Source organism: Borostomias antarcticus (genome assembly GCF_949987555.1).
Source record: "Borostomias antarcticus genome assembly, chromosome: 12".
In the NCBI taxonomy this organism is placed as follows: Eukaryota; Metazoa; Chordata; class Actinopteri; order Stomiiformes; family Stomiidae; genus Borostomias; species Borostomias antarcticus.
Window position 1 is genome coordinate 9,848,509 of NC_140245.1, and position 23,606 is coordinate 9,872,114.

The 23,606-nt window shown below is 45.0% G+C and overlaps 1 protein-coding gene across 1 annotated transcript; it reads right to left on the bottom strand.

Moving 5' to 3' along the window:
* On the bottom strand, positions 1 to 20,719 carry LOC311315907 (integrin beta-1-like). Its single transcript, XM_084446627.1, has 16 exons — positions 20,434 to 20,719; positions 10,081 to 10,147; positions 9,654 to 9,739; positions 8,100 to 8,322; positions 7,619 to 7,789; positions 7,143 to 7,381; positions 6,887 to 7,042; positions 6,671 to 6,766; positions 6,495 to 6,584; positions 6,238 to 6,378; positions 5,866 to 6,068; positions 5,349 to 5,587; positions 4,286 to 4,508; positions 3,916 to 4,151; positions 1,772 to 1,938; positions 1 to 136 (listed from the first exon to the last, which is right to left on the bottom strand). Exons 2-16 carry the CDS (start codon positions 10,145 to 10,147, stop codon positions 71 to 73), a joined length of 2,403 nt encoding a protein of 800 aa, XP_084302753.1. The 5' UTR covers positions 20,434 to 20,719; the 3' UTR covers positions 1 to 70.
* Positions 20,720 to 23,606: the final 2,887 nt, after the last annotated feature.

A 23,606-nucleotide genomic window follows, 5' to 3' on the forward strand; every position in this document is an offset into this window, starting at 1 on the left:
CTCTCCTCTCAGCCACCTCCTCCATATTCTTTTGCATACAGTGTTGTAATAAAGGAGAGAAGCTGCTCCATCATTTGCCCTCGTATTTTGGATTGATCACAGTCGTGACGGCACTCTTGTAAATGGGATTCTCGCCCTGGGAAGAGAGAGAACCACAGTGAGTCCACAGGTCACCATGCTCAGTGGTGGTTGGGAGGTCATTCCGTTAAAAACACTTCAAAAACCAATTACATTCGTTATAATGTGGTAATTTCGAGGCAATTCAACAAAGCTTTATAAGTGCTCATAGAAAATGTAATATCAACTTGAACTCACACAAATGAGCATTGAAAAGAGTTGACTTATTTTATGTATCCTTTATTTAGGGTTAGTTGATGCCAAGGTCTCTTCTAAACCTGTAAGAGTAACTATAGGCAGAGATGAGCAGGCACTAGTCCTAACCAACTTTATTCTCAGTTATGCTATTGGTGTCTTCATGGATATGATCGCATATGATTGGTCAAAACACAAACACAGGTGAGACCTGGAACTGGTCACGTTAATACCACCACAACATGCAGTAAAATAATTAAATATAAATATAAATAAAATATTTTCTAAAGAAATGCTGTTGAGTGTGCTTTGGACTAAAACTAGAGATAATAGTATTTCTCACTGGCTATTTCTTTGCCCCTTGAGAATTGATCTCAAACAGCATATTATGTTTTAAAGAAGCACAATATCTGAACCGTGAAGTTAAATATGGAGATCAGATGAACGATATTGGGTGTGGTGAAAATCTGACTAATAAAATGTTGCAAAACCCAAGCAGTGAAAACACTCCAACAGAAAAGAGGGCAGGCAATAAAATGAAGGAAGAAAGAGAAAGAGAGACAGTGAGAGAGAGAGAGAGAGAGAGAATACAAACTTCAACTTTATTGAACAGCGCCTTTGCGTCCATAGCCTGGATTCTGGAACTTATTAATAGGGCTCTTGTATATGGGATTCTCTTGCTATGGTGAGGAATGAGGACAGTGGGATTGAGGACAATAAGAAAAAGGAGGAAAAGAAAGCGATGGTGAAAGGAAGATAAGCCGTATGAAAAGATAACAGGATGGAGGAGCAAATGGCTTTATAGAAAGTGCAAACAGCAAGTGGACAGGATCTCTTGTTTACCCATTATGAATGTGTTCATACTTCTAATCACTTCCAATGGTTAATCCCTGGTTTTGAGACAAGAGGCTACTATAAACATCTCTATATCTCTGACCTGTTCCTGCTTGCTCACACAATAGCTGAGCCACTCTTCTGTAAAACTGGAATACTGTGGTTAAGACTCCATGTTTACAGAACCCTACTCTGGAGGAGGACCACGCTTGGTTCTGGTTGTGACTCAGCATGCCCGCCCTCTGCTTTGCTGCCTTTTATGGGCATGTAGTACTGCTATCTGGCCAATGGGTAGCAGCACTGCTACTCCAGCTAAGCTGTGGGCACTCCCTTATCAGTAATCACTTCCCGCATCCCATTTGCCAAGAGTCTCAGGGTACTGAGTGCTGATCTAGGACAAGTTGTGACTTTTAAAATAAAAATATAATATGGAGAGGGTAAGACCTGATCCTAGATTAGTACTCTTATTTTAAACACGGGCCCTGGCCAGGTTCCTGGGTACTCATATCTCACATCTCAATACTAGAAGCCTATATGAGGTGAAAACAATTAACAGCCTTTACAAAACCCTTTGGCGCTTCAAAAATATCTCATCACCACCGGCAGCCATGACCACTGTACATACCGTGTCCCACTTGGCGTTCATCTTCTCCTTCTCGAACTTGGCAAACTCGCGGCGGTCGTGGATGATCATGAGCAGCTTCAAGATGAGCAGCAGCGCCATGCCAATCAGAACGATGCCCGCCACCACGCCCGTCACGATGGGGATGATGTCAGGGCCAGCCGGGCACTCTGGGTAAAACACGGGGGCACAGAAAGAACGGTACAGTCAGGGTCAGAAGGCTGCGTTCATATGGTACTAGAGGCGCATGTCTTTGCTGCAAGATTCAAACTCCAACAAAGTCAATATCTGCAACGTACAATAACATTGTAATAAATCTAAACCACTAGACCATTAGACACAGTCAATACCACTAATCAGACAGTCATTAACAATGTAGCATACTTAAAATATCCAATCACACCAAGTACTCACCAAGTCTCCCACCACTTGGACAATGTTAATTTTATTTATTATTACTTATTACTTATTTTGAAAGATATTGGCCAACTAGGCAGTACAATAAAAAAATTCCCCATAAGAACGATTCCCATAACACACCACCAAGCACAGCAACACTCTATCATGAATGTGCTTCCAGTATACTTAAAAACCGTGAAGAAGGCTAGTGCAGCTGAAACGCGTTGGTTACTATAAGCAAAGTCTGCCAACTGAGGGCCATCACCCGGGCTGGTGTTTGACTGCCAAAGGCTCCGCCGGCTCCCAACCCAGCATTCTGCAGGCTCACCCCCAGTAAGATCGACATCGAGCCCCTGTCCTGCACCACCAAGGCCCTCGTCATCCTCCTCCAGGAGACCCACTGCGTAACATCAGATAAGCTAGTTCTTACAACTTTCGCTCTAGCTGGGTCTATCCTAAGCAGGAAGCATGGCCTTGCTACGTTCGTCCATCAAAGGCTGAAATGGACTCTCGTCGATCAATCCCCGACTGGCTCGGAGATTGAGTGGTTGTGCGTGGACGTTGGCAGCTTCTTGTCTTTGAAATCGAGTTTAACATGTTTTTGAATGATTTTTCAAGGTGCCCACCCACATCCATTGTATGACCAAAACGGTGGTAGAGCAATTATCTGACTTTATCAAAAGTGCTAGTTTTGTCAAAGTTTTGATCTGAACTATTGTATATGATCATAAGTAACCTTAAAACAGGGCTAAAAATGAATTTTCCCTTTACTACTCCTTTAAGAAGGAAGCCAAACGTGAGCTCCGAGTGCACATCCATGGAACACTCCTGCCATGCTGCGCCGAACCAACCTATCTCGGCGTGACTCTGGCCAGGTCACTCACGTTCCGCCGACACCTTGAGTCACTGCGCAAGAAGTTAACATCTCGTGTGGCATTGATAAGGCGAATGGTCTGATCAGGCTGGGGCGCCGGTGCAAAAACACTACATACGGCAGCCTTAGCCCTGGTCTACTCAACCAGTGAACATTGCGCACTGGTGTGGTGTCGCAGTGCTCACACTCGCCTCATTGATCCACCTATCAACGAAGCCTTGCGCATGGTGACAGGATGCCTGTGGACAACCTTTCCATCCTTGCAGGCATCCAGCCCGCTGGCCTCCGCCGCACAGGCACCACCTGCTCCACGACAGGCTCACTGCAACAGCGGCGCCTCCCCGGTGTGTCAAGTTGAGACACCCTTTTGTGCCGCCGCACAGGATCTTTTGCAGCGATGCAGAGATCTTAACATCAGCGAGGCAGGATGGGTGGACCACACCTGGCGTGCAGAGTGGGAGACAAACACCTCCAGACTCCATGATTTTATCCCTACCGCCGGTCCTTCCCCTACCAGGATGGACCTACCCAGACCGGCATGGGTGAGGCTTAATCACCTCCGGACTGGCGTCGGACACTTCCGCTCATCAATGCACAGATGGGGCTTGGTGGCGTGCGAGTGTGGCGCCAAGGAACAAACCGCAGACCACGTCATCCAGGACTGTCCGATATATCGGGCACCCAACGGAATGCGTGGCCTGACGGTTGTGGATGACGAAACAGTGACATTGCTCCTGGAGGTGTGCCCAGATATATAGCTTGGGTGCCCCCTCACCCAGGCTTGGGGTGGTAATAGGATAGCCCCTCGGCGCCGAGCCTGGGGGGGAGAGGAGAAACAACTTGACCCAAACAAAGAAGTAGTAGTAACACTCACCAAGTATCTCCACCACATAGACCTCCTTCTGGGTCTCATTCCTGACGGCGTAGGTGTAGTAGAACCAGCAGTCATTGGCGTCTCTCTCTTTGCAGTGGGTCAGTGGGTAGCTCTGGTCACCTGGCTGGGGCAGCTTGTCCCGGTCCTTGACCCGGATCAAGTTGAAATCCTTGCAGTCCCTCTCGCATGTGTTCTTCTTCTCACCCGTCTCAAAAGCAAGACACTGCACACAGTCTCTGTGGAAGAAGCAAGGACAGAGATGTTTTTATGGGTTTAATTTCTAGACCGCAAGACCAATTCATCCAAAGCTCAATATGGAATTGATGTCCTTCCAAGAACCACGGTCAAGGCCTCTGGGTTCCAGACTCACTTGTGCTCGGTGCAGACGCCAGGGCAGGTGGGGCAGATCTCGCAAGTGGGGCCCTGGAACTTGGCATCGGTGCACTTGCAGACGCCACACTCACAGGTGCCCCTGCCGTTACAGATCTGCTTGTTGGCCGCTAGGCAGGTGGAGGTGTCCAGGGAACAGTCGCAGGCACTGCCCGTGTAGTTGGCATCGCATACACACACCCTGCACTCGCACCGTCCGTGCCCTGGTAAAGGAAGGAGGGGCAGCAGAGATTAGATTAGAGATTAGAATTCAATCTATTTTTCTATAGGCTGCTTTCTCAAACAGAGACAAAACCAAATCCTAGACAAACATGCTGCATATTTGAGAACCTCAAATATATTAGAAATATTATCATTATGTTGTAATATGAAAATATGATAATGTAATTACATTTAAAAATGAATATTATAACCTGCTGTTGTGTTGGCTAAATAAACATTCTACAAACATTTACTCAATCCAAGGTTATTACAGCTAACAAAAACTAACTAAAAGACAAAAACTAGGTGTGAAAAAACATTTTAGTTAACTGAAATAAAAACAAAAACTAGGCTTTACAAAAAAACGATAACTAAAACTGTATTGTGTGTTTACAAAACTAACTAAAATAAACTAAAATTATAGAGAAAATCTTTAGTTTCAGTCTTTTTCTTTTTTTTTTCATAGCCTAGTATTTTAGGTGGAAATCCATCCAATTTTTTAAAGCTGTGCCCCTGTGCAGAAGTAACCTGATGTGAGCCAAATGGTTTGTTTCACACGGAGTGAAACAACGTCAGCTTGAGAGATCAGGATAGTTTCACGAGGCTGGCGCAGAAGAAAAAAAACTTTAAATTAAACAAATAAAGTAAACCAAAACTAAGAATTTTCACACAAAAAATAAAAATAAAATAGCAAACCTGCTTTAAAAACTAATTAAAACTAAACTGAAATTGAAAACAAAAAGTTACGATATAAATATATATATAAATATAAACGAAAACTTAACGAAAAAAGCAAAACTATTATAACCTTGACTCAATCACAGACGAGCAGGAGGTCTCACCTCCACACAGCTTGTTGTTGGAGCGGTCACAGTTGAAGTTGTCACACTCGCAGTACGTCCCGTCGTAGCGTTCCTCTGGGTTCTCCCTCTTCTTGCACTCGCACGTTCCGCACACACAGTCCCCGTTGTTGCTGCAGATATCCGTCCCATTGTCCTTGCGGCAATTGGCGTCAAGGTCTTCTGTCCTCACCTCCTCTGTGCTGCACTCGCACTGTCGGCCGATACGGCCCGGATTACACCTTGGAGACAGGGGAGGCAGGCATACTTGAGTATGTGTAGTTAGTTACCACGATGCATATAGCATGAGGATAAATGGTCCCATTCCCTACACCACACACAGGCATGAAAAACTGATTAGCATATTGATTCTGAAATCAGGGTGTATGAATTTTTCATCCTAGACACTCCTGAGAGTGTCATAAATGACTCTGATGGGTTTGGTATACTGCTTATACCTATCCAATTCAGTTAGATCTGTGAAAGGGTAGAAGCTAGGGGACGGAGTTTCAGTGATTACCTGCAGGCCCCACACTCGAAGGTGCCGTTGCCGTTGTGGCAGAGCTCACTTTTTGGCTGCCCGAACTTGTGACAGTCACACTCACAGATGAATTCGAGCACGATCTCCACCTCCTCGGTGAATCCCAGGGGCTTGATCTTGATGGTCTCCTTCTTGCCCTTGGATGGACACTTCTGGGACTCGATGGAAATCTCAAAGGACACCTGGAGGAGAGGGTGGTGACATGTTTTAAAGGTATATTATACTCAAAATATATTTGTGATGGAATCAATTGACAAATGTATTTGCACTATCAGAAAAGACCATGACCCAGTGTCATTTGATTTGAAGTTTGTATTTTCGAGCAGTTGTATTCTATATACTCTCACTCACCTCATCTCCAATGGAGATATTGGAGCATTTCCTGCCGTTCTCCCCTGTTCCAACAACTCCGTTCTTACAGATAGACTTGTATGTGATAGACACTCCCTCTGGCAGCCTGCCGTTCTCCAGAATTACTTCAGACGACAGAGACTGCCAAGACACAAATACGGAAGTCACAAATGATGTAAAGAATCAATTTGTTATTTTCTGAAGGACTTGCTTAATATTTGGAATTCCTCTAATGTTCGAAGAGGAGTTCTACTCACATTGTAAGCATCGATAATGAGCTTGATCACGTTGCTGGAGTTGGAAGAAAGAGTTCCGACAGCAGACTTGGGTATGAGATTCTTCAGTTCCTACAAAGGAGAGATCAAACACATTCATCTGGATTTGTTCGTTTTTTGGTTATGAGATAAGATATTCCTTGTATATATATATATACCTTGTAAACAGGCTGGAATTCTTCTGTAACTGCAAAAATAGTCTGAATGTTGTTGTCGCTCAGCTTCTGGACTAGGTGGGCAATGGAGGGGTAGTCCTGTGCATCAAAAAAACAACAACATAAATTCAAACAGAGACAACACTACCACACCACAATGAAAAGAATAAACCACGCCAGTGGCACAGCATATTCCCAAGACAGAGTAAATACACATACATAGTAGTGGCTCATGGTGTACATGCCGTTCTCCAGGTGGCACTTCCCATCATTGGGCAGGACGATGCCACCCAGCTTGCCGTCTCCAGCAAAGTGGAAGCCAGCGTCGGTGGAGAACACCAACAGACGTGTCACGTTCCTCCAGCCGATGGCATCCTGGGGAGGTCAAAGGTCAGGGGAAGGGGGGGTAGTCAGCAACTATCTAGACACCTCTCTGTTTCTGAAGAAAGACCACCGACCCTGTTGTCTGACTTACCCCACAGACGGCCACCTGCATGATGGCGTCGAACCCCCCCTCTGGGGAGTCCAGGTTTCCCGAGATCTGTTGCTGGCTGACCAGACCGTTGAACTGCTTGCCATCCTTGGTCAGCTTTAGCACGTTCTTGTAGCTGAAGGGGCTGGTGCAGTTGTGGTTGCCTGTGCAGGGGTTGAGGAGCCTTGCGGGGGTGGTGCTGATGTAGGGCATGACTGTCTTCTCAACGAAGGAGCCGAAACCTGTAATGTTGAGTAGATTGGCTGGGTTTTAAGGTTTGGTTCACAAAAATATATTTAAATATATTTAAATGTATCATGATTATGTGCAATTCTCCTCAGTTCTTATTTTGTATGGCCTCAAAATGTCATTCGGTTGTGAATATCAACCCCCTTGTATCAATATACATGCTGATTTATTCAGCATTATTAGATAATCAGAATTATTAGAGTTCTGACGGAAAGTCGACTCTTTCTAACCGATCCTGAAGTCGGAGGTGATCTCCTGCATTTCCCTCATGAGGTCGGTCCCCAGGTTCTTGACATTCTCCAGATCATCCTTCATGGAGAAGGACAGGTCCATCAGGTAGTAGAGGTCGATGGGGTAGTCCTCAGCACGCTTGAACTTCAGGGAAAACGTCTGGGGCTCGCCTGGTGAGAGTAATGACAGAATGAGGTGATGGAAGTCTTCGTAGCAAGCGTCTCTTCCTCTGTCACTCTAGATTTTGATACGTTTCACTTTGTACTAATAACTATTAACAGCAAAGCACCACTCCAAACCTGTTCACTGTTTTCTATATTTTGCATCACTGATTTTGTGTCCACTCAATTTCAGATAACTAACCATCTACTAGACCACCGCATATCCTCACAGGCTACTTTGAACAAGCTGCTTTGTACAAGAATCTACTGTGCAACACATGACCTATGGGAGGCACTTGAACAGGAGTGGAGCCTGTACCAGATCGGAGTTTGAGGGAGAGTTGCTGGGGCTGGATCTGGGTGATCTGCTCCGGGGGCAGCCTCTCAGCCACATCCTTTTTGCGGTTGGTGACGGGATTGTTCTTCAGGATCGTGATTTCTCCCCGGGGGTTCTCAATCATGGACGCGTTGCAGCCCTTCTTGATCAGGGACTCCAGCTCGTCACAGCGGGCCGACTTGGACTCGCCCTGCTTCAGGAAGGCCTGTAAAAAAATAAAAGATTTGGTCAAAGATGGAATGAATGAGTGAGGAGTTAACCTTGTACCTTTCAAAACAGGCCCATGCCTGTCTGTGGCCTGGGGTTGTGAACTTTCTGTGGAGTCCTGAATTCAGCACTGCTTATGCAATCTGGCATGTTGGCCACTCTCCTTAGGCTTTGGGAAAACTGAATACAACTCAAGGGTATAAACTGGAGATACAAGATATAGATGAGTGACCACACACCACCAGAACAGCTTCAATGCGCCTTGGCGTAGATTCTACAAGTCTCTGGAACTATACTGGAGGGATGGTGGACCATTCTTCCAAAAGACATTCCCTCATTTGGTGTTTTGATGATGGTGGTGGAGAACGCTGTCTAACAAGTCAGTCCAAAATCTCCCATAGGTGTTCAGTTGGGTTGAGATCCGTTGACTGTGAAGACTGAGAAGGCCATAGCATGTAATTTCTATACCCATTAAACCATTCAGTGGCCCCTTGTGCCCTGTGGATGGAGATGTGGATGTATTGATTTGCAGTCACCATTCCTTCTAAGGGGACCAGTGGGCCCAAACCATGGCAGGAAAATGCCCCCCACAGCATAACAGAGCCACCCTCAGTGTAGGGGTCAGGGTTCACGCCTGTACCGTTCTTTGGGTGGAAGTCACCCATGCACTCGCCCACTTGTGGAGAACATGGTGAAGGATAACTCATCTGACCGTATCACTTTTTTTCCACCTCTCTGTACCTATGGTTTTTGCACCACTCAACTCTCAAATGTCAGATTGTTCTTTCTGACACAGTGAGATCAGATCCTGCATCGACATTCTCAGTCAAACGTGGAAGAGTTGCTAATGCATGAGCATAACAGTCATCAAATGTGCACTTTTGACTACAATTTCCCAAAACAGATGTTTCTCACACACATGTTGCTTTTTCACACAAACAATGCATACACTGTAGGAAATTAGCCATACAGTCGTCGTTTTCAACAAGGGTTGAAAAAGGCACTGGACAGTTGGAGTGACCAGGTGCTTTTTAGTGAACCTTTTAAATAAGTATGAAACTAGCATATATGAGACAGACGGTGAACTGGTTCTCTGCTGTACCTGTTTTGATGATTTTGATGGAATAGGTCAGATATTACAAGAAGCTGCTCACGGCATATAAACTCTGCAAGATAACTCATGCCAATTTTGCAATCTCACAATATTGTATTACAACTTCATCTGCTGGCTACAGGTCCCTACAATTTCCAAGGAAGGACCTCCTTATGTCAGCTAAATTAAAACTCAGAAAAAAAAAGCAGAAGCTACAGCTATGACAAAGCACTTACAACATCTGTGCACCATCCACATTTTTCTGCGACCTGGATGCACTCCCCACATGACTGTGCATTGGCCTTGATGCAATCACTGCCCTCTGGAAGAGAGAGAACATGTTTTATGAGTATAATTTGCCAATTTAATGTTATTCACAAAATAATCTGTAATAAACTCTTGATTGCTCCAAAACACAGAATTTCTTAAGGTTCATTCAATGTGAGTCATGTTGAAGCCATCTTCAGGCAGTTGCTGAAATATATGACATAAGACATCTTCGCCCGCTCTTTAACCATTTATTGAATCTGTTACTACACTGTTATAAAGTAAGAACATGCAAGTAATATAGCACAGTATCGGGACGGAGTGAGGCATATTTTAAATTGGTGGCCCCAGAACAAGAATCATCATAGAGTTTGTGTGTGATTCCAATAATCTTACCTTGTTGCGCATTGCAGAACCCAAGGACTCCTAATAATGTTGCTACACAAAGTAGCCTCAAATCCATCTGCAATGAGACAAGTAAAAAAAAAGGTGGTTAAAAGTTAGTGGATTGTGTGGAACAGACCCCAAATTAGTGAAGCAATAACTCATGAGCCGTCGACCAGCACAACCTGTGGTATATTGGCCATATACCACAACCCTCGAGTGAGTTGTTGCTTTTATACACCGGTTAGGCCTACATCATCTAGAAACATTTATGAGATAAATACCTACTATTTCAGTGTCTTAATATCAATTTTACTGAACTCCACCAAGAAAGGTAGTTCTTAAAACTATCACTTTGCTATGGAGTTTCAAAGCGGCAAACAATGAGCCCTAGCAACCAAACTAATACTCCTGACCAACCTAGCTAGCCATGAACGAAGTGTAGCCTAACTTTTCTGTGCAACTGCAAGTTGCAAAAGTGGTGACGATAAACTAGAGTTGTAGGCTACAGGACGGATAGAACAACTCAAAATTAGCACTGAATGTTTCCATTTAATATTTCACAGAACGATAAAGAGGCTTTGCCCGCGGTATATCGTGGCATATACAACAGCTCTTAACCAATCAGATTGCGAGCTCGGAACTACCCGTATAAATGACAATATACCCTTCTTTCAACAGAAAATGATTAAACAAGCTATGTTTGTACATAGTTCTATACAGAGGAGAAAAAGTTTACAGGGAACTGGGGTTGAGGTGAGAAAATGTGCGCTGCAGTCAGAAGATCTAGATATGGGGGTTTCCTGTTACATCTCATAACGGCCTTTTTGGTTTACAACATGTTTTCACACGTTTGAACTTGCTGGAAATGAGAACTAGCTGGGCAACACACAAGCGTGGACAGGAACGGACACAAGTATAAATCTAGTCAGGACTTCTTCAGATAAGGCGCTACATACAATCAAGACAGTGAAAGAACAAAAGACAAAGGTTATTTGGTACCACAACACACCCTTTGATTCAAACCCTTGGATTCATTGTCTGCTATATCCATAAATAAAATCAATCAATCAAATCAATCTACTGGCCTGTCATTCATCAAAATACGTGGTTGACAACAGCTTCCTGGGTTGTGTTCAAATTCAGCGAACAGAGGCGAACGTTCGTCGCAAACATGTTTTCTCCAAACGGTCACATTTGAATGGCTTTTAATCAACGTTCCAAATAGTTAGCATAAACGCAACAATCCCCATCTGGGAGCACATCTCCAGTAAGCCCAGGTCCATTGTGATCCTCGTTCTGTTACTGACGAACTACCTCTCCAGACTGTTAGCTTCTGTTAGCAAACGTTTGCGGCTAACGCAAAGCTAACGGAAAATAGTTCGCTAACGTTCGTAAACGTTCACTATGTTCGCTGAATTTGAACGCACCCCTGATTTGGCGTCAGGAGCGACGTGAGGAGTTCCAGGCCTAATGACTGTTGCTACGGGGACTTCTATGGACATGACGACACCTTGGAAACAAGCATCACCGCGGCCAACATTCCTAAACTAAATCTACTCTACACAGAATTAGACAAGGCCACAGCTCCCTAACAGAAAGCAGAGAATGGAGGTGTGGTGTATGTGTGTGTGTGTGAGTGAGTGATGTGTGTCTGCTCCCATATTTGGTCAGGCAGCCTAGGCTCAGTCCTCCCCACACCACTGCTCCTGATGACACACTTCCTCTGTATCCCTGCCCAGCCCCGATCTCTCTTTACCACTCTCTCTCGCTCTCTCCCTCCCCCTTACTCTCTCTCTCTCTCCCCAGTGTCTCTCGCCCTCTCTCTACCCACTCTCCCCAGTCTCTCTCTCTCTCCCTCCCCCCCTACTCTCTCTCCCACACTCTCTCCCCAGTCTCTCTCGCTCTCTCCCTCCCTCCCTACTCTCTCTCCCTCCCCCACACCCTCTCTCCCCCTCCCCCCTACTCTCTCTCTCCTCCACTCTCTCTCCCCAGTCTCTCGCTCTCTCCCTCCCCCCCTACTCTCTCTCTCTCTCCCCCACACTCTCTCCCCAGTCTCTCTCGCCCTCTCCCTCCCCCCTACTCTCTCTCCCCAGTCTCTCGCTCTCTCCCTCCCCCCCTACTCTCTCTCTCCCCCACACTCTCTCCCCAGTCTCTCGCTCTCTCCCTCCCCCCCTACTCTCTCTCTCCCCCACACTCTCTCCCCAGTCTCTCTCGCTCTCTCCCTCCCCCCTACTCTCTCTCTCCCCCACTCTCTCTCCCCAGTCTCTCGCTCTCTCCCTCCCCCCTACTCTCTCTCCCCAGTCTCTCTCGCTCTCTCCCTCCCCCCTACTCTCTCCCCAGTCTCTCTCGCCCTCTCCCTCCCCCCACTCTCTCTCCCCCACACTCTCTCCCCAGTCTCTCTCTCTCTCCCTCCCCCACACTCTCTCCCCCTCTCCCTCCCCCCCTACTCTCTCTCCCCCACACTCTCTCCCCAGTCTCTCTCGCTCTCTCCCTCCCCCCTACTCTCTCTCTCCCCCACTCTCTCTCCCCAGTCTCTCTCGCTCTCTCCCTCCCCCCTACTCTCTCTCCCCAGTCTCTCTCGCCCTCTCCCTCCCCCCTACTCTCTCTCCCCAGTCTCTCTCGCTCTCTCCCTCCCCCCTACTCTCTCTCCCCAGTCTCTCTCGCCCTCTCCCTCCCCCCACTCTCTCTCCCCCTCTCTCCCCCACACTCTCTCCCCAGTCTCTCTCTCTCTCTCCCTCCCCCCTACTCTCTCTCACTCCCCCACAATCTCTCCCCCTCCCCCCTACTCTCTCTCCCTCCCCCACACTCTCTCCCCCTCTCTCCCTCCCCCCTACTCTCTCCCCCACTCTCCCTCCCCCCTACTCTCTCTCCCTCCCCCCCTACTCTCTCTCTCTTCTCCACACTCTCTCTCCTCCACACTCTCTCTCCACAATCTCTCTCATTCTCTCCCTCCCCCCCTACTCTCCCTCTTTCTCTCCCCCAGTCTCTCACTCCCTCTCGCCCTCCCCCCCCTCTCTCTCTCTCTCTCCCTCTCTCTCTCTCTCTCATAAACAAAGTCTGTAAGGCTGGTGTGTCATTGGCCAAGACAGAACATATTATAAGTCCAAGTGCTGAAAGAGCCATATGAGGTATAAAGTACTGCTGTTAACAGCTTGCCATGTCTTAGGAAAATTGTAATTTGTTATACTCCCTGATACTGAGAATCCCAAACCGTTTTGTTAACTCATAGGTGTCGTGGGCAGTGTAGGCTATAGGAGGCTTTGTGTTGAAGGGAACAGATACTATATGGACTGAAAAAGTGTACACGCACACAGGCAGAGCATACAGCCTATACCAAAATAACCACATCCTGTGAGCCTGCTAGGGATACAGACGGCTGTCTCCAAGGGCTACCATCAGTGATAGCCATCAGAATGCAAGCTCACAGCATTAAATAACACATGATCCAAGAGGCTGCATCTCAAAATTGAAAGCCACAAATGGGGAAAAAGCATGAAAACGTATCTCAAGAGGAGCATCTGCCGTTTACAGAATTTGGTACAACGCCAACAGTAATGCCAGTTTCTCAAAATGGGGGGCCTAGAACTCCTCCCAACATTCCAGACCACCATCTTTGTTTACAACTTGGTCTCATCATGCTCAGACCGAGCGCTGAGGGAGTTGCCCAATTAAAACACTAAACTTGGGTCAACTCTCCAGTCCCCTCATGGCTCAGACCGTTACTGAGAGAGGAATATCTCTAGTACAGCAGAGCACAGGACCCAAAAATTGCCAAGGTTGCTTCCACCTCCCTTCTGAGCTGATAACAGCTGATAGTTCAGTTCAGCCCAGCCCATTCAGTTCAGTCCACACACACACACACGCACGCACATCCTGCCTTTACGGCACAACAATATGACGAACCCGTGTCGTGTCAACTTGCCGTGCCGATTAGAATGGATAGATTTGAGTTGAGGTCAACTGAAATTCATGGATATCTTGCCATATTGACTAGTTAGGATGCTGTAGCATGCAGCTGGTCTGCCTTTCTCAGTCAATGGTCGGGAAAACCTGTTGCCTTTGCTCAGGGAAACCATGACCGTCTGGGCAGTGGCAATTTCAAACCCAGAACTGAATCAGTCACAGGAAGCTGTCAGTGATCTTAGCATAGCAGATGTTTGTCATGACATGTTGGAGAGCATAATATTTATAGAAGGGTGAATAAACTATGTGCAGCTATGGCTTTGTATGGGCAGATCCTTCCAGAGAAAGGACTGTCCATCTTTGCAGTTGCCGTTGCTCCAACAACCTTCCATTATACCTTTGTAAATAATAAATCAATAGATTTTAGTGAGATCAAAAGCACTATATGTCAATATTGCAGCATAAACTGCAATATGCAAATTCGAAATTACGTTTTCAGTTGTTTATCAGACACATTTTCAACTGTAATCTTTAGAAATAACAAATTATTAAAGAACTACTCTACAACATGATCCTGCCAACATTTTTACCATCACTTTCCGCCCGAGCATATTGTTTACCAAAAACCTTGAACAGCGTCTGGCGAGGCCACAGGTAACCCAATCCCCCATAGTTGTGGTCACGGTCTACAGCGTGCCATTGGATGCAGACAGGCAGGTCGACCCTGAGACCTTGATTTAATCTACAGCCCTGAGAACGTGCCTCGGGATACAAGCTTGCCTCTGTGATGTAAATTCACCAAGCATTCCATGGCTGACACCTCTGGTTGTCAAGTAAAGAATTCGCTCCTTGTGTGAATGCTCTCCCACTATCTTTGAGTAGCATTCTTGTAGTAAGTTTTAATTTTGCTAAACATAAAGAATCAGAAAATAATACTAAGTATCTCCCAAAGTCTACAGGTCCTCTACATACTCATTTTAGCATTTGTAAGGACTTTATTTTTTTTAATCTAAAACAGTCCCTGGTCTTGGAAACTTGCTACACAGTTGAACATGAATTGAACATGAGGCCAGATGACAGTTGATTAAAGGAATTAATCACCATGTCTGTAGAACATGTGGATCAGAACCGCTCTTGGAGAGAGACAGAGGGGTGTGTTGATAAAAGCAACACACAGCTGAACTTCTGGTTGTAGTTCTTACTGTTGGCTTTGCAGTGCTGCTCATTTCAATTCTGTGATCCGAACACTAATAGACTATATAACAGGAAGTGCATTTTCTTCTGCATTCAGAGCAAGCAGCAAGTCTGGTATTTACAAAGGGAGCATTGGAAAAGGGAGTTGCAGTTATAGTAATCATTAACATCAACCCCATTGATCCTGTGTTAAGAGAGAACTAGGTCCAACAAATGAAGTGTCACTGACAAACAGCTGAGGTACTGCTGTTGCTATAGCATTAGATTCAACTTTACGAAGACAACTGACATATAATGTGGTCTTTACAGCACCACTGGTATCTGATTATTGTCAATCTAAGCTATCCTACGTTTTCTAATATTCTTCATTCTGGACCACTTGGTGGATGGTTTGAAGGTGAAATCGTTGCTGTGTACGTGCATTTTTCGAATTGCATGTCAGATGGGGCTTTTGCAACACCAACACCTCAACACTAGAGTGGTTAACCACGCACTAGAGCTATCTAGCACCTCTGCATGCATGAAAGGAAACACGAATGTGCCCTACATTTGACACCATCTACAAAAAATTACCTACATGTAAAGAGCAGCATGAAGAGCAACCAGATCTCCTTTCCCTGAGTGATAGTTAGATCTGAATATGAGACACCTACAAAACACAGGGCTGCATTGTTTTGACTGGTTTGGTGGTCTGCTTCTCCAGAGTTGATTTGGACACCCTTCCCCCAACCCTCACCTGCTAGTATAGTCACAGCCCCCCCCCCAAAATCTCTCTTCATCCCCTTCCTCCATTCTTTCTCCCCTCCCTCCATCCCTCTCCTCCCCCATGCCTCTCCCTGGAATTGTTTCCGATTCCAGTACCGATTCTAGTTCTTAAAGTCAATACCGGTTCCTAAACTATTGTGTTTTTGATATTTAAAAAATATTAATTAACCTGACATCTTACCCATCTCATGCCTAAGGGAAGGACAGGGGATGATGAAACTATGATGCTAGTTTCCCGGTCAGAGTGAAACTATTCTAATACTGCAAAGTTTAATGAAAAAATGTTTTCAAAATCGAATTTATTGTCAACAATACAACCGCATTGCTGACACACGAAATGAACAAATAAACAAAACCAGTCAAGAGGCAGGCGCTCCCACTGCCCTCATAACACATGAAAATGTTGAGTTCCAGTTTTTGACTGATGAAAAACACAAACTCACTGGCGGCACCACCACCATAGCCAGCTGGGTCCTCCTCCAGTGAGCCTCCTTATAGCAGGCCACCACCCGCTAACGCTAGTCATGTCTGTTATCCTTATAGCAGGCCACCACCCGCTAGCGCTAGTCATGTCTGTTATCCTTATAACATGCCACCACCCGCTAGCGCTAGTCATGTCTGTTATCCTTATAACATGCCACCACACGCTAGCACTAGTCATGTCTGTTATCCTTATAGCATGCCACCACCCGTTAACGCTAGTCATGTCTGTTATCCTTATAGCATGCCACCACCCGTTAACGCTAGTCATGTCTGTTATCCTTATAGCATGCCACCACCCGTTAACGCTAGTCATGTCTGTTATCCTTATAGCAGGCCACCACCCGTTAACGCTAGTCATGTCTGTTTAGCTGACGATGAGGAATTCGGACTCATTTTGCAAATATTTGGATGTGTGTCTTATCTCTCATCTACCTGGTTGTTGGTGGTGCCAGACTTGCAGGTTATGAATTTAAAGTATTTGGCATGGTCATTGTGTTTTGTGAAGCCATTTTGCTTCTATCTCTATTGGATAAAACAACCTGATTTAAAGCGAATTCAGTACATTCTGCACTGTGCATTCCTCCATCACATGTCCAGTGCATTCTTCCATTACATGCTCAGCTAATTCCTAGCATCCTGCATACTAAGAGGGCTGTAGAATCCATCAAAGTTTTATTCACAAGTCAAAAATATGATTTTTAAAATGTGTATTTGTAAATGTATTATTAAAATAAACTGTAGCTTAAAGCAATACATATTGTTTTCTCGGAACTGCGCCCCCACAGGCTCTGCAAGTAAGTGCAGAGTCGTACTGTCCTAATGTTATCAGATTGTCTTTTTCTTTTTCTGGCTTCCTCCTTGATGTTTCGCTTCGGTTCTCTCACCTCCGCCATGATATCATTGAGCTAAAAAACGCATGATATCCATAGATGCTGGAATAGTTAGCTACTACTGTGTTGTTTAAGCACAACTTTGCGCATGCGCACTTCGACTGAATGCTGCGTCCCGGGGACGCGAGTTTTAAAAAGTAATAAATGTCAATGTATTATCTTTCTGAGTAGATTGTTTGAACGATTCAGCTTACTTTTAGTAAATCTAATCGGAGAATTAGCATCAGACATGTTTGTAAAGGTCCAAATATCGCGATATATTGCTTTAAAAATATAAGAAATGTGCCAAAATCAATATTTTGTTCCCTATATAGAACGGACACTTAAAAACAGACATAAATCACTGCTTTTAAGCATTTCAGGGATTTAAAAAACAAAAACAAAAAAAAACGCCAGAGGCTTTCTGCTTTTAGAACCAAGGAAGTTGCGAATTCTAATATTCACCTTCAAAATAAAGATAATACTTTAAAGGTCTAGGCCTAGACGTCAGAGTCACTTGCATAGCCTGGCTTGGCTGACAGTGACATGAATTCTTATGGTCACATTATTTAGATTTTAAGTTATTCAAAAGAAGCCAATTCTCAGACAGGTTTGGGTTCTAAGTAGAATCGAGGTGATCGGGTCTATTCCCAGCATCGAGGTGATCGGGTCTATTCCCAGCAGATACAGAACTTCGGTGCCAAGCCCTGTAGCCCAGGAGGCCAACATGTCCATTTCCTTGACTAGCCCGTTCTGGGCCGAGCGACGGCTCCTAATGGACTGTGGATGGATCAGGAAGAGACCCTCTCTACAGGCCGATAAATGCTACGCATTGAAAGGAAGCCAGGCTTTAATGTAGGAATGTCTGAGTGAGAGGTGTCCTGTTTGAGCAAAATACATTTAGTTTGGCTGCATTTTACTGACCAGGGTAGTTTACCCCCTAGATTGTAAGGAGTGAGCAACATCAAGTTAATTCCAGTTATTTGATAAGTATGCCTAATCGCAGTTCAACTTCTATTTGTAAGTGTCCTCTAAGAAGATAATGGCCGGGCTACAATGAAAAGTCACTTCAGTGTCCTGTTAATATAAAACTGCTTGTGGGAATCAATTACAGCCAAAGACTAAAACTAAACTGAAAGAGTGTAAAAATCCTGAGAAGTTGTTTTGAGTGAAATGTCCCGTTAAGTCTTTTCATTTTGGTTCAGTTTTTCCACATTAGTTCCTCCCTTCTCTCCTCAAATATAGAGGCACTGATCTCAGCTCTGGCTGGGAGAATGAGATAACCCATTCCACAGTAATAAGACCCCCTTCACTATGTGTTCCAGACCTCAACAGTGCTCCACAGTCGACATGAGTCATGAATCACCAACACTCCCTTATGGGAAGCCCACTCAATACAACCAGGCCTGTAATTGATTCCTGACTCATAACTGAGGCGCTAAGATTCAAGATCCAAGAGTCATATGTATTTATTAGAGGGGTGTACGCATTACAATATAATTCTTACTCCTGAGCTATCAAGATGACAATAGAAGACAATAGAAAGGAAGAAAAGGTAGATCGGATAAATGAAAAATGGCCTACATAATACATGTATTAAACGATAGTAGTAGTGATGTAAATATAGAGGGAATGCATGGTGTTGAGTAAGTTTACCCACCAGTCATGCAGCACAGTAGAATAGCCGGACACTATGACTTACAGGGTCATAACAACGTTGCTAAGGGAAGTGACTCACTCATCCCAGCAGGACAACCCAGCACCACTTCCTGTGGTCTCTATTATGAAGCCTAACCTAAGCCTGCTTAATAACCACTAGGTTGGTGCTGCGTGTGACAAAGAGATCACAGAAAAGAGCATTAACACCTGCACTTCTGTTGATACTATGTCATTACAAGTTTGAGAGAAGACAAGAGAGGCCCCAACTTTAACAAAACCAAATGATTTTCACCCCCCTGTGACTGGTCTTGCATCTCGAAGATTGTAAGATTTGGCTCGAAAGTCAAAATGTGGCAATCTGATTACTACTGTCTGAAAGCACGGGAGATTAACAAATCCTCAGCCTCGCCTTTGAACGGATGAGGGAGAACGCGGCCTCGGGCAACACTGTTCTCACAGCGAGAGAGCAAGTGATCAGGCAGGACTGGTCTTGTAAGGCGGCCTGGGCCTCTGTAATCAGTCTGCTCTTCTGAATCCAGGACGCAGACTACACACATGAAACGGAGGTTAGATTAACTATTGATAACATACAAAAAGAAAGATACGATGTTACTTTAATGCTGATGGAATGTATGAGGACAAAATCAACTTTGTAGTTTAGTGTCGAGTTCCTTGAGTGAATATCAAGCCTAAACCTATGGCTCTAAGAGATCTTCGTTAAGTCCAGTGATAATGTGGGTTAGGAGGATGTAGGATGTTTGGATCCTATTAATGAACGAAACCAACAAGGAAAGGGCCATATACCCAATCCCAAATATAAGCATCACCACACTAGATTCCATTTATGATACTGCAATTCTGGTTCATTTTCGAGATAAAAGGGGAAGGTATTATTCTAGGACCCCTATGCTATTACTTATAACAATATAGCCTAGCCTATAACCAGTTATTTTGCATATTAGGCTATATTTTGCAACTAACTAGATGAAGTGAGGAAACTCAACTTGAGAAATACGAGGCAAAACTGTATAGTACAATATAGCAGCTGTTGCAACGACCCTTTCACACGCTTGACCATAGCTGACTAGGCTGTACAAAGACCCCACTGAACAAGCCATAAACGACGGCCCTCGTTGGCCACGGAAAGTAGATGGGCCTACTCTGTTCTTTTATAGCCTAAAAGCCGACAGCTGTACAAATAACCTGCCACTCATAATCCCCGCTGGACCAAATGTATTAATACATAAGAATAACAGATTTTGGTATCCTTACCTTGGGACTAAAGTTCTGAAAAGCTATAGGCCTACTGCGCTCAACCAGTAAACTGACAAAGACCATCTAGTTTTTGTCGTCCCGATCGACCGCCATCCCCACCCAAAGTTCTCCAACGCGCATTCCTTACCTCTTTTGTCGAACCCCTGGCAAAGTATGAGCAGCAAGACATTGGGTTGAATAAATGACAATTTGGTTAAGAGTATGAGAAACTTACCTTGACTGCTTCTATATGGTTTTGCAATTGTTTGGCGGATTCAGAACATTTGCGGCAACACAAGTAGCTGTCCTTTCCAAAGAAAAACTGGTGTTGACACGCCGACAAAAGTGTTGATGTCCGCTACTTTAAACAGCGTTTTTTCAGTTACACAAAATAGCAAGGGTTTGTTTTTGTTGTTGTTGTTGAACATTCACAATAGGCCGACAGAGTAAACGATTTCGACAAAACGCGCGTCCTACAAAAAATCTAGAGGCAGAGAGTCCAGCTCGCCCTAAACGTTATGGTTCAATCTTTTTCCTTCAACAAGGTGGACGACGAACAGCCCCTCTCCTTATCTAGAACCGCCCACAGGAAATTCCGGATGCACTCTAAGGGCAACGAAGCAAAGACAAATGTGAACCCCCCTGCTCTGAGAATCGTCCTTTGGGTACTAGGCCTGGTAACTGCCTAGCCCTATAGTAGGCTACATATAATATACAATTAAAAGTAGAAAGAACATGCCTGGCCCACACACAGAGGAGTGAGAGAGAGAGGTAGGCTATGTGTCACACAGATGGACAACTCATCGTGTGTCAATGGTGGGCGAACTGAATCATAAGAGACAATATTGCATTTCTTTCTCAGGAGAATGTGGTGTTGTATAATGTATACACACACGTCTAGAGAGCTTCCGGAGAAGATAAGCGTTTTATGTGATTCATCTCTTTTCTTCAGATAAGACACACCCCAAGACCAATAGTCCACACGCTCCATAAGGTCAAAAGCATTCTGAAGATCACAGGTTGAAGACGAGGCCCTCTGGATGCCTTGACTTGTACATGGCCCAAATCAGGTTGTTCACCTGGACACACGTGATTCAAGAGGGACGAGCGCTCACTTTGACGAGACAACAGAGTGCAAAACTAGCCAACAACAACACAATTTTACTAGCAACTAGCTAACAACAACACATCTGGCTAGCGAACTAGCTAGCTACCATTCTTACTGTTCTTATTAGCCAGCGTTAGCACTATTGTTCTTATTAGCTAGCGTTAGCTACTGTACTGTTTTTATTAGCTATAGAATAGGAGCTAGCAAGCTATTCACTGTGTACACAAGCGCCATCCACGTCAACACAGGGGTTAGACGTGGACACAGGGACCAGGCTAATTTACAAAATTGGACCCAGGAGTGGAGCGCTTAGTGGGCGCGCTCCATATCGCAATACCCCTGCAGCGAGCCTGTGTGTGTGTCCGCGCGCCTCCACGCCACGCATGCGTGTCATGTGAACCACCGGCTGCAACCCGGTCTCGGCGTATGAATTGCACACATATTGACATCGGCGTATGTATTCCACGGTGGTAAAGCATGCGATTTGGACCCAGATGAGCTCGATCGGGTTGGCTAGATGGGTCCCCTTCTAATAAATAGGCTACTCTTTCAAACTGAGATAGCCTATAAGTAAATCGAATCTGTTCCTTCTGCAGTTAGGCTGTATTGGCCTATAAGCATATCGGCTGTAGCCTACATCATCCCTTATCCGGGTATGGGGCAACCGAGACTGGTGATTTAAAGACTAGACGCTATATCATTCCTCGCTTTGCTGTAACGTATGTGTCACAGGTGTCACTGCGTCGCTCGTCAATATCGCTTTCACCCTCACTTATTGCCCACGATAGGTTAGATCTCGGGTCCCCTGACTTGCCAACGCATGACCAGCTCTCATAGTATTTATTTATACTGAGGAGGATCAGGGGCGCCACTCACCGGGAATTTTAGGCCCCATGAAAAAGATATTCTCGCCTGGGCCTCTAATAATAGGCTATATCAGTGGCGGCTGGTTTCCCCGAACCATTCACCCTCTCCCCACTTAACATCGTTCCCGCTGAGAAGTGAGTTTAAAACCAGTTCACCTCGGTTACACCTAGGCGTGAATGCAATGAGAACTAATGGCACAACTGTCCATAAAGCCTTGTGCTTGATGGGCCTATGGCCACACAGCTGTTGTGAATACTTGTGCCCCCATGTGGCTGTATAGAGCTGATATGAGGTCATTATGCTCTCATTTCCCAGCCTCTGTCCCTCTCATTCTCTCACCCTGGCTCTCACCCTCTCATCTCCCAGCCTCTCTCCCTCACCCTTTCATTTCCTAACCTCTCACCATCGCATCCTTTCACCCTCTCACTCTACTGGCATTATACTGTAAAATGGGTCAGGATTTTGACTGCCTGGCTTCATGATCTTGCCAGGAAAAAAACTAGTCAAGTAGATGCTATAACTGAATCATTTCAACTAGTTCAAGCATCAAAGGTAATGTCTCTGTCTCCTGTAAAATAAATAAATAAAAATAAACTAGATGCACTGTACACATTAATATGTAAAATATTTTTAGAAGGATAGAGTGCATGTTGTGCAAATCAGTGGTTACACTTCTCCTGGATCACATGGAGAACAAGTTCAACTTTTGAGTGTTTTGAATTTTGTGGCTCAGGCCTTTTAATACATTCTGCATTGTGTTCTGTTTTGATCAAAAACTGAATGTTTGTGTTCTGAAGCAGGCCAATGCCAGACCAAGGCACAGAGAGAAGCAAGGCCTACACAGTTCTCAGTGTATGAAAGAACCAGGCTTATATGCTGCTATTTATATCCTGTGGAAAAGCGGTGTTTGTGGTTTTCATACACACTCAGAAAGATACCAACATGTTCCCCTTCACAAACTTCATCTTATCCGGTTCAAAAAAAGGTTCCACAAACAGAACATCACATCCATATGCAGCAAATGTAAATGTACCAAAAAAATAAAGTGAAGTGGAGGGTTAGAGAACAAAACCAGAAAGCTGCACAGGCACCTCGAATGGTGTCTGCTATTTTGGTTTTATTTGCACTGTCCTGTCTTTGCACTGTCCTGTCTTTGCACTGTCCTGTATTTGCACTCTCCTGTCTTTGCACTGTCCTGTCTTTGCACTGTCCTGTATTTGCACTCCTGTATTTGCACTCTCCTGTCTTTGCACTGTCCTGTATTTGCACTCTCCTGTCTTTGCACTGTCCTGTATTTGCACTGTCCTGTCTTGCACCCTGTCTAATGTTGTCTCTGTCAGTGTATGCACCATCGACCTAAACAGATTCCTAGTAGGCTATGTGGAAACAATATACATTGCAATAAACTGATCTGGAATCTTGGTGGTTGTGGC

What these genes read in the sequence shown, in the direction of transcription:
- LOC311315907 (XM_084446627.1), bottom strand. Translation starts at nt 10,147, where the DNA reads ATGGATTTGAGGCTACTTTGTGTAGCAACATTATTAGGAGTCCTTGGG. An exon ending in CACCTCCGACTTCAGGATCG is followed by an intron (nt 7,382 to 7,618) that starts GTTAGAAAGAGT and finishes TCAACATTACAG; the next exon opens with GTTTCGGCTCCTTCGTTGAG. An exon ending in TGCAGGTGGCCGTCTGTGGG is followed by an intron (nt 7,043 to 7,142) that starts GTAAGTCAGACA and finishes TGACCTCCCCAG; the next exon opens with GATGCCATCGGCTGGAGGAA.